The sequence below is a fragment of the Trichomycterus rosablanca genome, chromosome 17 (genome assembly GCF_030014385.1).
Source record: "Trichomycterus rosablanca isolate fTriRos1 chromosome 17, fTriRos1.hap1, whole genome shotgun sequence".
Taxonomy (NCBI): domain Eukaryota; kingdom Metazoa; phylum Chordata; class Actinopteri; order Siluriformes; family Trichomycteridae; genus Trichomycterus; species Trichomycterus rosablanca.
The window spans coordinates 12,687,900-12,700,981 of NC_086004.1; the positions used below are offsets into that span (position 1 = coordinate 12,687,900).

The following is a 13,082-nucleotide window of genomic DNA, read 5'->3' on the forward strand; positions in this document are numbered from 1 at the left end:
AGCGTCAAAACGTCTATAAACAAGCACACGCGTTTGTCTGGCTGTCCCCGCCCACCTGCTGAGTGAACGGCAATGGACTGTGTCAGAGCCGTAGATAGAGAGAGTTGCGACACTCCTTGTTCTCGCCGCCACGCGGTCACGTGGTTTATGTAGCTCTCCAATAGTTCCAAACAAACCCGGCGCTGTCATGTTCTCATATGGGACAGGCAGCAGTGAATGAAATATTAAACGCTAAATAATAAACATTTGTACAATTTCTGGGTATTTTCACCTACCTTTACATTTACTGCATCTGCTTTAATGTCAGTTTGGTATATAAAGTGGAAGATTGATGTTTATAATGACTTGTTATAGTGATGGGAATTTCGGCTCCTTTTAGAGAGCCGGTTCTTTTGGCTCGGCTCACTAAAAAGAGCCGGCTCTTTCGGCTCCCAAGTGGCTCCTTAGATTTTTTTGTTGCTTAAATGAATTTATTACCAAATTACATGTAAAATTAATTACTAATGTAAAAAAACATTGTATTAAATGTTTATTATTTAAATTGCTTTATTTATATACTCAACATGGAACAGAGTGCTCCGACAATAAATGATAAAATACAAAAACAAAGACCCATCTCAATTAGATAAAAAGGTCTGATTGTGTATATTATTTGTACATTTGCATCTAGAGTGGGACGGCATGGTGGCTAAGTGGTTGGCACTGTCGCCTCACGGCAAGAAGGTCCTGGGTTCGATCCCCAGGTGAAGAGCCTGGGTCCTTTCTGTGTGGAGTTTGCATGTCTTTCCCATGTCCGTGTGGGTTTCCTCCGGGTGCTCCGGTTTCCTCCCACAGTCCAAAGACATGCAAGTGAGGTGAATGTTCCTGTCATGAATGTAACCAAAGTGTAAAACGTGACGTTAAAATCCTAATAAACAAAACAAAATAAACAAGCATCTAGAGTGAAACACCACAACATCAACGAAGCATCACTCACACTCAACAAAATATAAATGAAAATGTACAAAACAAAAAGAAAATCCAGGTGAAAGGTGTGACGGTATTTGTAAGTATTTAGTGAAGATTGGCATTCAGAAAAACCAAGGAGCTCATCTTTGATGGGTTGATCCTTTTTCTCCTTTCTGTTATGATCTGCCCTGTTAAAAAAGATTCTCTCTGAGGGGACAGATACACAGTCTGTGTGCCATCACATGTATAAGATGTGGGTAGACTGAACACTTGGTCTCCCAGTGAACACTTGGTTCAGTGGGTCTGAACTTCTCTGTAAAAGGGGCTTCTCGTGTCCAAACTTTACTATGTCTCCTCTCACTCATTTTCCTCACCTTTCCAGCGTGTAATGTCTGGCTGTGTAAAGCGCTGAGTTCTCTCTCTCTCCCTCTCTCTCTCTCTCTCTCTCTCTCTCTCTCTCTCTCCCTCCTGTTCGTGTGCACGCTGTCTCTGTGTGTCACACCCTCCCCTGCTGCTCTGTGTAAACACACAAACGCCACCACGTATCTTGACCAATCACGTGCGGTTTTGACAGAAAAAAAACCCGGAAAAAAACGAATCGGCTCCCAGTCAGGAGCCGGATCCCGTCGTTCACTTTAAAGAGCCGACTCTTAGAGCCATCACTAACTTGTTAATAGGTCGTTCTTGTTAACACACAGTACATTATATTAGCATACATTACATAATGCGATATCATTAAGTAGTAGAGACAATATACAGTACAGAACTTAAAGAGTTTTTTTTGTCTTGTTTTTTTGCATAAACTAATCTCCCTTCACTTTCCTGAGGATTCATAATAATAATCATTTTGGTTAAACACTAAGCCATGAGGCTGGATTCATAAGGTTTACCTGCACTGAATGAACAGATTCATAAACACTACCGTACCAAAAACATTATAGTGCAGGTACATGACATAGCATTCATTCATGTCTTATTTCATGAGTGATTAATCATTGATTCCTACATGCAATACATTAATGAATTCATTATGAATATGCACAAGTTCATTTTGTCTAATGTAAGTGGTGGACAAGGTACACAAACCATGTAGTTGAGATATCCAAGGTAAAATATTACTCCAGTAAAAGTAGTAGTAAAAGTAAAAATACTCTTTACCTCCACTTGAGTAAAAGTACTAAAGTATTTACCTTCAAATGTACTTAATTATTAAAGTAAAAGTAGCATGATTTATTATGGCTCTAATGTTTTATGATCATTTCTGTAACAAGACTCTTGATTAATCAACTCATTTTAGGTGAAAAGACTCTAGTGTCATTAATTAAGCTTAACTGACTAAGCTGAATTGGGTTATACCTATTAATTAAGATAAACATGTAACATTTAGTGCTGAGCAAATGCTAAACAATAACAGTATTAAGTATATTAATGACATCAAATTCATTATTTTTTTTAAAACAAAGCAACATAACACTGAAAATGCTTGCTAAGTAGTGGAAATGAATTGGGCTCTATGGGTTGAAATTCAATGTTTGGAACTATTCAGAGCTCCACAACCCGGAAGCTGCGCAAAAAAAATGTCCCGCCCCCGTTACAACGGTTCCCTATGGGCGTGTCGCCACTCTGTTCTCTCTACCGCTCTGGATTGTGTGTCAATTCTGAAGTGATAATCACTTTTTTATATCAAGGACTCACACTGAAGTGGGAAATTAAAACATATTTGGTTGCTCATGAGGTGCAGCGGTAAAAACACACACTGGAACCAGAATTGGGATCTCGAATACATCGTATCGAGTCTCAGCCCTGCCTGCCTGCCGGCTGGGCTGAGCGCCCCGTTGTTCAGATAGGGGTGGGATTAAGCCGGCTAGGGTCTCTCTCATAAATAATGCAATTATGACCTCTGCTGGCTGATTGATGGCACCTGCACAGAGATGAGAAAAGAGTGCTGTCAGGGTGTGTCTCTCCGTACACAGTACTGAGCTGCACTGCACTCGTCAAAGTGTAGGTGATAAGATGCATACGGCATGCTGCACACCTGTCGGAGGGGGCGTGGGTTAGCTTCGTTCTCCTCAATCGGCATTGGTGGAGAGGAAGTATGACGCAATCGGGCAATTGGACGTGCTAAAAGGGAGGGAAAAAAGGAAGAAAATGCATAAACAAAATAAAAAAAAAATAAAATGGCTTAGTGGGTAGCACTGTCGCCTCACAGCAAGAAGGTCCTGGGTTCGATCCCCAGGTGGGGCGGTTCGGGTCCTTTCTGTGCGGAGTTTGCATGTTCTCCCTGTGTGGGTTTCTCCGGTTTCCTCCCACAGTCCAAAAACATGCAGTCAGGTTAATTGGAGACACTGAATTGCCCTAGAAGTGAATGGGTGTGTGTATGTGAGTGTGTGTGTATGTGTGTCTGCCCTGCGATGTACTGGCGTCCCGTCCAGGGTGTTACTATGTGCCTTGCACCCACTGAAAATCTGGGATAGGCTCCAGCACCCTACTAAAGTCTGATGGGTGGAAAAAGACCAGATTAAAAAAGGGTGGGATCTTCAACGCTGTGTAAGGACCCTGGTTAGTACCCCAAGGCACCTATACAGAACTGGAAGAATGCAGAGATCAGTGCATGACTCTCAGCAAGAAACTGTCCTCAAATGAGAAATAAGTTGGTGGACTGCGCATGTGTCAGGCAAATATACCCTCCTCAGACATTATTAGTGTGTCCGGCAGCGGAGTGGCTATGCTAAATTGGGAGAAAAAGGGAGAAAATGCATAAATAGCAGCAGTAAAAACCCGCTAGCACACCAGAGCTGACATCTCAAACTCGAATGTCAGCTATGCTGCCGGCAGGCTGGGCACCTACACGGACAATGATTGGCTCGTCTGTCAGGTTGGATGCCGGAGGGGATTCCTCATAGCAGATTCAAGTACAACCTCTGCTGGCTGATCAGTGGGGCCTGCACAGAGACGGGGGATAATGGCGATCAGTGCGTGACTCTCTGTGTGCAAGACTGAGCCCCATACAAACTCATGCATGTGAAAAGGGGGCATCTGAGTGGGCATGTGTTAAAAGCGACTCCTCTTGGTCAGAAGTGGAAGTTAGCAGCAATGGAGAGAATGTGAAATGCAATCGAATAATTGGACATGTGTATAAAGTAGAGTTTTAAATTTGACAAATAACATCAGTAACCTTGCAACTGTTATTAGTGCATGCAGACTACAAAAACCGAACCCGACTTTTTTGGTGATTTGGAAATCCCGGCCGAACACATTTTTTAGATCCAAAAAAGAAGACATGTCCAGGAAAAAGAGGACGTATAGTCACCCTAGTTTAGGACTAGTGCTTTATTACCTGGGTCTACTTTAGCGAGATCTGCATGAACAACTGAATCGAAATAATTTGTAGTCTGTTAATCTATTGACTTTTGCTTTTTCTAGGTAGACGAATCAAAAATTCATCCAAAAAATTCAACCTTGTTTCTACACTCACTGTCCATTTTATCAGCTCCACTTACCATATAGAAGCACTTTGTAGTTCTACAATTACTAACTGTAGTCCATCTGTTTCTCTACATACTTTTTTAGCCTACTGTCACCCTGTTCTTCAATGGTCAGGACCCCCACAGAGCAGGTATTATTTGGGTGGTGGATGATTCTCAGCACTGCAGTGACACTGACATGGTGGTGGTGTGTTAGTGTGTGTTGTGCTGGTATGAGTGGATCAGACACAGCAGCGCTGCTGGAGTTTTTAAATACCGTGTCCACTCACTGTCCACTCTATTAGACACTCCTACCTACAGTAGTTGTTCCACCTTGTAGATGTTAAGTCAGAGACGAACGCTCATCTATTGCTGCTGTTTGAGTTGGTCATCAGTGATCGCAGGATGCTGCCCACGGGGCGCTGTTGGCTGGATATATTTGGTCGGTGGACTATTTTCAGTCCAGCAGTGACAATGAGGTGTTTAAAAACTCCATCAGCGCTGCTGTGTCTTATTTACTCATACCAACACAACACACACTAACACACCGCCACCATGTCAGTGTCACTGCAGTGCTGAAAATGAAAGGGGACTAACAAAGCATGCAGAGAAACAGATGGACTACAGTCAGTAATTGTAGAACTACAAAGTGCTTCTATATGGTAAGTGGAGCTGATAAAATGGACAGTGAGTGTAGAAACAAAAAGGCTCAGAGGTTCAATTCATTTCGAATACTGAACACATTCACCACACACACATCAAGACCATGCGAAACTTTATTCAATGCATTACGTGTTAGCAAACGATAGCAGTGTTTAGAAAACAAAAAAATTGCTTGGTAGGCTGATGAGCTCACAAAACACACTGTACAATATTAAACTGCTCATTTACACACACAGAGGCTGGTCTGTCACTGGCTTGAAACAGCCAGATTACTAAACCGAATGCGTCCCACAAATACTCTTCGTTACAAGCCCGTAAATCCTCCCCCTATAAACCACACAACATAAATTACGTTCAGATTTCAAGAATTTCCTACATTCAGATTGTAGTAATGCAAATCTTGCATATGTTTTGAGAAATTTGATAAGAAATGGAGACATTTTGGACTTTTAATAAGTTAAAAGATGCCATTTGGTTATAAAAAATAGTAAAATTCAACCCGTAAAAAGCAACATTCCTCAATGTGACCCAAAAAGGGCAATGGTACGACATTTTAATAATGAAATAGCAACACAACTATCAGGCAGTAAAACAACTTTTGACATTTAAGCCAAAATAAAAGAGAATCATTATTACAGTTAATAATTATTAACGTCTAAACCATGCGTTAGAAATGGAAAACTAACAAATGTAGCTTAATGTGATGCTTTTTGATAATTCTGCCCTGTAATGGACAAGTGGCTTGTTCCTTCGTTGCATCCAGCATTTCTGAAAGGCGACCTTCAAGGACTCAGTGATTGGTCAAATGAATAAATAAACAAATCAGTACTCTATATGTCATTATTAAACAAACTAAACATGATTACGGGCCGCTCAGGTGGCGCAGCGGAGCTGGGATCTCGAATACATCGTATCGGAGGATCTCGGCTCTGCCATCTGGCTGGGCTGAGCGGCCACATGAACAACGATTGGCCTGTTGATCATATAGGGGTGGGGTAGTAGTAGGCCGGATAGGGTCTCCCCGTAACTGATGCTGAACTGAACTACGACCTCTGCTGGCTGATTGATGGCGCCTGCACGGGGGTGGGGAAGGAGTGCGTTGATCAGGGTGTGTCTCTCCGTACACAGGGCTGATCCGCATTAGCACTCGCCTAGTGCAAGTGAAAAAATGCATACGGATGCAACAATCCTCTAAATGTCATTATTAAACAAACTAAACATGATTACGGGCCGCTCAGGTGGCGCAGCGGTAAAAACACGCGCTAGCACACCGGAGCTGGGATCTCGAATATATCGTATAGAATATCAGCTCTGCTATCTGGCTGGGCTGAGCGGCCACATGAACAACGATTGGCCTGTTGTTCATATGGGGGTGGGGTAGTAGTAAGCCGGATATCGTAACTGATGCAACTATGGCTGGCTGATTGATGGCGCCTGCACAGGGGTGGGGAAGGAGTGCGTTGATCAGGGTGTGTCTCTCCGTACACAGGGCTGATCCGCATTAGCACTGGCCTAGTGCCGGTGAAAAAATGCATATGGATGCTACCCACGAGTCGGAGGGGGCGTGGGTTAACTTCGTTCTCCTCGATCAGAGCGGGGATCGGGATTAATGGAGAGGAAGCGTGATGCAATCAGGCAATTGGGCGCACTAAAAAAACAAGTCGGGAGAAAAAGGGGAGAAAATGCATAAACAAAATACCACTAACAGTTACTAAATGACAACTGTGGGATGTCCTTGTCTCATTTTTGTGTTTTACATCAGATCCCACTATTGGTCGAGTACTGACCTGCATTCATTCATTCATTCATTCATCTTAAATAACCTTTTCATCCTGACAGTGGTCGCCACACCATGCACTCAACTGTACATCAACTTATTAACACTTAGGGACAAATTAAAGCAGCCAATCTGGAAAGCAACCACTGTACCTATACTTAAGACATGGCAAACATACAAAATCGCTTACAACATACCAAATACCCGTGCACCACCATACCATGAAATGGTTAATACTAGTGTGTTTAAAATAATTTAAATGGTCACGGCTATAAATGCCAATATATCAGACTGGAAACTGATCTGGTCTGATACTGTTTGTGTGTTTGAGGCTGGTATTAGGTTAATACTTATGTTTAGTACTGGATCATGACATCCCTACAATCTCATTGTGGATTTACCCCAACTGTAAGCGTAATATGAGGGTTCTTCAAAAAGTTTGCACTTTTTTTACTCTATTTATTAACAAATGACATCACTTCTCTACAGTCACCTTCCCATGCATTTTTCCCAGCGTCGTACCAACTTTTTAATATCATCAGCAAAAAATAATGCACTGATGCACCGCTGCTTTCACATCATCATCACATGAAAACCTTCTTCCCCTTAAAGCTTCTTTGAGCGTCCAAAAAGGTGGAAATCAGATGGCGCTAAATCCAGACTATAAGCGCTCTCTCAGTCTCTCAGACACGATCAATTACTGCTTCTCCCACCCTCACTATTTCCAACCAAAATATAACAGTGCGGAAACTTTTTGAAGATCCCTAGGGTGCTAGGGTGGCACCACTACTGCTGGGATCCAGGGTTCGAATCCCCAGCTGCGCTGACGGGCAGTGATTGGCTATGTTTAAGGGAGGGGATGGCCGAGACCCCGGGATGAATTGGCATCCCAAATTCCAACCAATATATAAAAGTGTGGAAACTTTTTAAAGATCCCTAGTATAATATGTCATAAATGATGAACCTCCTGGGTGCTCGGGTGGCACAGCGATAATTTACACTAGCCCACTACTGCCGGAATCCAGGGTTCGAATCCCCAGCTGAGCTGACAGCCAGTGTTGTCTGGATCTGGGGCTATGTCTGAGGGAAGGAATGGATGAATTGGTGTCCCGTGTGAGGTGCTTTGCTGGGTTGAACCCAGTGATTCCAGGCAGACGGACCCACCACAACCCTAAAACAACCTACAATCAAGCAGCAATGCAACATATGTTTGACCTTTAAACCTTGTGACCTAACAAGACATGCCGATATATACAAATCATGACTTTAAAGTAATACTGCTTAGATTAAATTGAAATGATAAAAAATAAATCATAAAATACTGAATTAATTACAACAATACTGTAAAAATTCACAATCCTGCTGTGAACCAAGAGACTTAATATAACAGAATACACAGTTTAAAAACAAATGTCATAAAATTAGCCTATATATTAGCATACTGATTTGGTTTGATGCACATACAGCACTGCTCGCCAAGAGCTTCCCCCGTCAGCCAGGTCTAAAAACCCCTTTATGATTATCTTAATAGAGCAGCCTTACAATCACTTCAGTACATACACCGATCAGCCATAACATTAAAATTTCCTTGTTTCTACACACATTGTCTATTTTATCAGCTCCACTTACCATATAGGAGCACTTTGTAGTTCTACAATTACTGACTGTAGTCCATCTGTTTCTCTGCAAGCTTTGTTAGCCCTCTTTCATGCTGTTCTTCAATGGTCAGGACCCCCACAGGACCACCACAGAGCAAGTATTATTTGGTCAGTGGGTCATTCTCAGCACTGCAGTGACAATGACATGGTGGTGGTGTGTTAGTGTGTGTTGTGCTGGTATGAGTGGATAAGACACAGCAATGCTGATGGAGTTTTTAAACACCTCACTGTCACTGCTGGACTGAGAATAGTCCACCAACCAAAAATATCCAGCCAACAGCGCTCCGTGGGCAGTGTCCTGTGACCACTGATGAAGGTCTAGAAGATGACCAACTCAAACAGCAACAATAGATGAGCGATCGCCTCTGACTTTACATCTACAAGGTGGACCAACTAGGTAGGAGTCTCTAATAGAGTGGACAGTGAGTGGACACGGTATTTAAAAACTCCAACAGCACTGCCGTGTCTGATCCACTCGTACCAGCACAACACACACTAACACACCACCACCATGTCAGTGTCACTGCAGTGCTGAGAATGATCCACCACCTAAATAATACCTGCTCTGTGGTGGTCCTGTGGGGGTCCTGATCATTAAAGAACAGGGTGAACGCAGGCTAAAAAAAATTGTAGAACCACAAAGTGCTTCTATATGGTAAGTGGAGCTGATAAAATGTAGAAACAAGGAGGTGGTTTTAATGTTATGGCTGATCAGTGTACAAGTACATACCAAACAAAAAGTTACAAAATTCAACTAAAGGCCACAAATTAACGAACATACATATGCAAAAATGACATTCAGTGCTTCAGTGTACCAAATAACAGCCATACTTCTTCATTTTTACCATTTTTGGCACATACAAAATACACACACACACACCCAACCACACACTCACTTCAATTCAATTTCACTGAGACTATCAGGTGCTAATTACAGGTGTTATATCCATTAATAAGCTTATAGTCTTACATTCCAGTAGTGCATTATTTGAATTCATTTGTGTTCCTGCAGGTTGGTAATTCAGAGCAGGAACACTACTGAAATGTGTTAGGACTTGTTAGGTGCCACTTTCTTCGGTGTCCCGGGCTTCTTGGTCTGCCACAGGTGGCTGTGGATGGTAACGGCGTCCACGCTGGCAGACATGGTCTTGGCCGGGATACGGCTGAACTGTTTCCGGTCCGAGTTGTACTTGTACAGGCCATCGATCATCTTGCGCGAGATGTTCTTGGGACCAATGCCTGTCAGCTTGTTGATCTGTTCTGTTTCCGGGCAGTACGTGTAGAGGGCACGGAACTGGCAGCCCGAATCCCGGAAGAGGATTAGGAAGCAGTTGGCGTCTGTTTTTTCCATTTCCTACAGGAGATGAAATGACAGGAGGTTAATAATAAAATATAACTCATATACACTGACTAGGCATAACATTATGACCAGTGACAGGTGAAGTGGGCAAGCTTAGGGATTTGAGCCGGTTTGACAAGGGCCAAATTGTGATGGGTCAGAGCATCTCCAAACCTGAAGCTCTTGTGGGGTGTTCCCGGTCTGCAGTGGTCAGTATCTATCAAAAGCGACAGGGTCATGGGCGACCAAGGCACATTGATGCACATGGGGAGCGAAGCTGGCCTGTGTGGTCCGATCCAACAGATGAGCTACTGTTGCTCAAATTGCTGAAGAAGTTAATGCTGGTTCTGATAGAAAGGTGTCAGAATACATGGTGCATCAGTTTGTTGCGTATGTGGCAGCAAAAGGAGGACCAACACAATATTAGGCAGGTGGTCATAATGTTATGCCCAATCTGTGTAACTGTCATTTAGTTACATTTTTACTAACATAATAAAATTATTCACCATGGTTCTGTCTGAAAACCTTGTAAACTTTCTACATAGACAGCATTTCAGATTCTTCTAAATTGTAAATTCTAAGATGGCTTTAAATGCTGCCTACTGAGATGCCTTAGATGCCTCTAAGCAATATCCTTTTTTTTCTATTGTTTTAATGCATTTTCTCCCTTTTAGCGTAGTCAATTTGTCTTCCACTGCTGTGGATCCCTGATTGCGTTCGAGGAGGGTATATTTAACCAAGGTCCTTGCACAGCGTTTGAAGACCCTACCCTGGTCATTTTGGGTTCTACCAAATTTTTGTGTGATGCTAGCACTGCTAGATGGCGCCCAGCTGACCAGCAGCAGAGCCGAGACTCGAACCGGGGAGTTCAGAATCTCGGCGCTGGTTTGCTTGCGGGAATATCCAGCCGCGCCACCTGGGTGCCCCTGAGAGATATTCGGATTGAATATTGAGTAAGCTCTGTGTGCATCCTCACCCGCAAAGGCAATCCCAGCATTCAGTGTGGCTCAACTTTTCTCACAAAAGATGGAATTTGGTAGACAGAAATAAATCAGCGAGTATTTTTAAATGTGTACAAGTTTAATTTATTTGCAATTTTCAGTACACGGAGGAAGATGTTAGCTGGCATGCTAGGGTTGTGTCGTCTCAGCCCGTCGGTTTGAATGGCCTAAGGCTAACTCTGTGACGGTGGGTGGGGAGAGCCAATGATCTAATAGTTGTCAAAGTAGTGCGTCTAAATAATCTGCCTTCAACAGTTCGATCAAAGTTAGAATCTGGAAGCTCACTAGGTTTCAGACAGACCCTATACACCGATCAGGCAATACATTATGACCACTTTCCTCCTTCTAACACATCAACTTTGAGGATAAAATGTTCACTTGCTGCCTAATATATCCCACCCACTAACAGGTGCCATGATGAGGAAATAATCAGTGTTACTCCCTTCACCTGTCAGTGGTCATAATGTTATGCCTGGTCGGTGTATGACCAGTACGTTGCTCCATTCATGTTTAATTTGATGACTGGTAAAGGCCTGGCTACATTTGCCTTCTGTAAATATAAGCTCATTCCTAATTTTAAGCCTGCAACACATTCCAAAAAAGTTGGGACATGGGAAAAGGTAAGACAAATTCAAAATATGTTTTTACGAGGGTTCTTCAAAAAGTTTCTGCACTTTTTTAAAATTCTATTGATAAGGAATGTCAAAAACAAATGACATCACTTTCCTACATAGTCACCTTCCCATGCATTTTCTCCAGCGTCGTACCAACTTTTAATGCCATCAGTAAAAAATGTTTTTGGTTGTGCGTGTAGCCACTGACGCAGCGCTGCTTTCACATACAAATCTTCTTCCCATCAGAGCAAAGGTGGAAATCAGATGGCGCTAAATCCGGACTATAAGCTCTCTCAGACATGACCAATTACTGCTCCTCCTGCCCTCACCGTTTCTAAACAAAATGTAAAAGTGTGGAAACTTATGGCCGCTCAGGTGGCACAGCGGTAAAATACGCTAGCACACCAGAGCTGGGTTTTCGAATACATCGTATCGAAACTCAGCTCTGCCAACCGGCTGGGCTGGGCGGCTGCATGAACGCCGATTGGCCTGTTGTTCATAGGGTTAGGGGCAAGCCGGATCATGGGTCCTCATAACTGGTGCAATTACGACCCCTCTGGCTAATTAATGGAGCCTCTACAGGGCTGAGGAGTAATGCTGATCAGGGTGTGGCTCTCAGTGCACAGTGCTGATTGGTATATATGAACTCGACTCGTGCAGGTGAAAAAGGCAGTCTGTACTGAGCATGTGTCAGAGGGGACGTATGTCAGATGAGAAGCGTCCTCAGTCAGCGCTGGAGGGTTGAATCAGTGGAGGATGCAATCAGGGTAATTGAGCACAACTAGATTAGGGGAGAAAATTGGGGGAAAAAGGTTGGAAAAATAGAACAAAACTGCGGAAACTTTTTGAAGATCCCTCATATTTACAAAATATGAGTTCATACATTAGGTTGGTCCACCAAAACAAAAGTTATTTCTTTGTACTTCTGTTATAACAGTTCAAGAAAATGAACAAATCACAGATTCTTGAACATTTGTATTCTGGAAATGAAGTTTTTATTTCATTATTTCATTATTTACCTCAAGGATCTTGTTCTTCTGCCCTTCGTTGACCTTTCCAGCCAGACAACAATGAGCCAGAGCATTCTGAATAATATGCTTATTTGACTTTGCACTCGGTTCTTTGTACAGCTTGGGACCTAAAAAAGAAAATACTATGACTTCTTATTACTTACTATTACATATACAGTGTATCACAAAAGTGAGTACACCCCTCACATTTCTGCAGATATTTAAGTATATCTTTTCATGGGACAACACTGACAAAATGACACTTTGACACAATGAAAAGTAGTCTGTGTGCAGCTTATATAACAGTGTAAATTTATTCTTCCCTCAAAATAACTCAATATACAGCCATTAATGTCTAAACCACCGGCAACAAAAGTGAGTACACCCCTAAGAGACTACACCCCTAAATGTCCAAATTGAGCACTGCTTGTCATTTTCCCTCCAAAATGTCATGTGATTTGTTAGTGTTACTAGGTCTCAGGTGTGCATAGGGAGCAGGTGTGTTCAATTTAGTAGTACAGCTCTCACACTCTCTCATACTGGTCACTGAAAGTTCCAACATGGCACCTCATGGCAAAGAACTCTCTGAGGATCTTAAAAGACGAATT

The 13,082-nt window shown here is 42.6% G+C and overlaps 1 protein-coding gene across 2 annotated transcripts in view; it reads right to left on the reverse strand.

Moving 5' to 3' along the window:
- Positions 1 to 9,488: 9,488 nt before the first annotated feature.
- Positions 9,489 to 13,082, reverse strand: part of camsap2a (calmodulin regulated spectrin-associated protein family, member 2a) — a 63,071-nt gene continuing 59,477 nt past the window's right edge. For both annotated transcript variants that reach the window (XM_063012851.1, XM_063012852.1), the window contains 2 exons: positions 12,484 to 12,602; positions 9,489 to 9,864 (listed from right to left, as the gene is read on the reverse strand). In XM_063012851.1, coding sequence (XP_062868921.1) covers positions 9,559 to 9,864; positions 12,484 to 12,602 — 425 coding nt within the window. In that variant the 3' untranslated portion in view covers positions 9,489 to 9,558. The remainder of the gene's footprint in view (positions 9,865 to 12,483; positions 12,603 to 13,082) is intronic.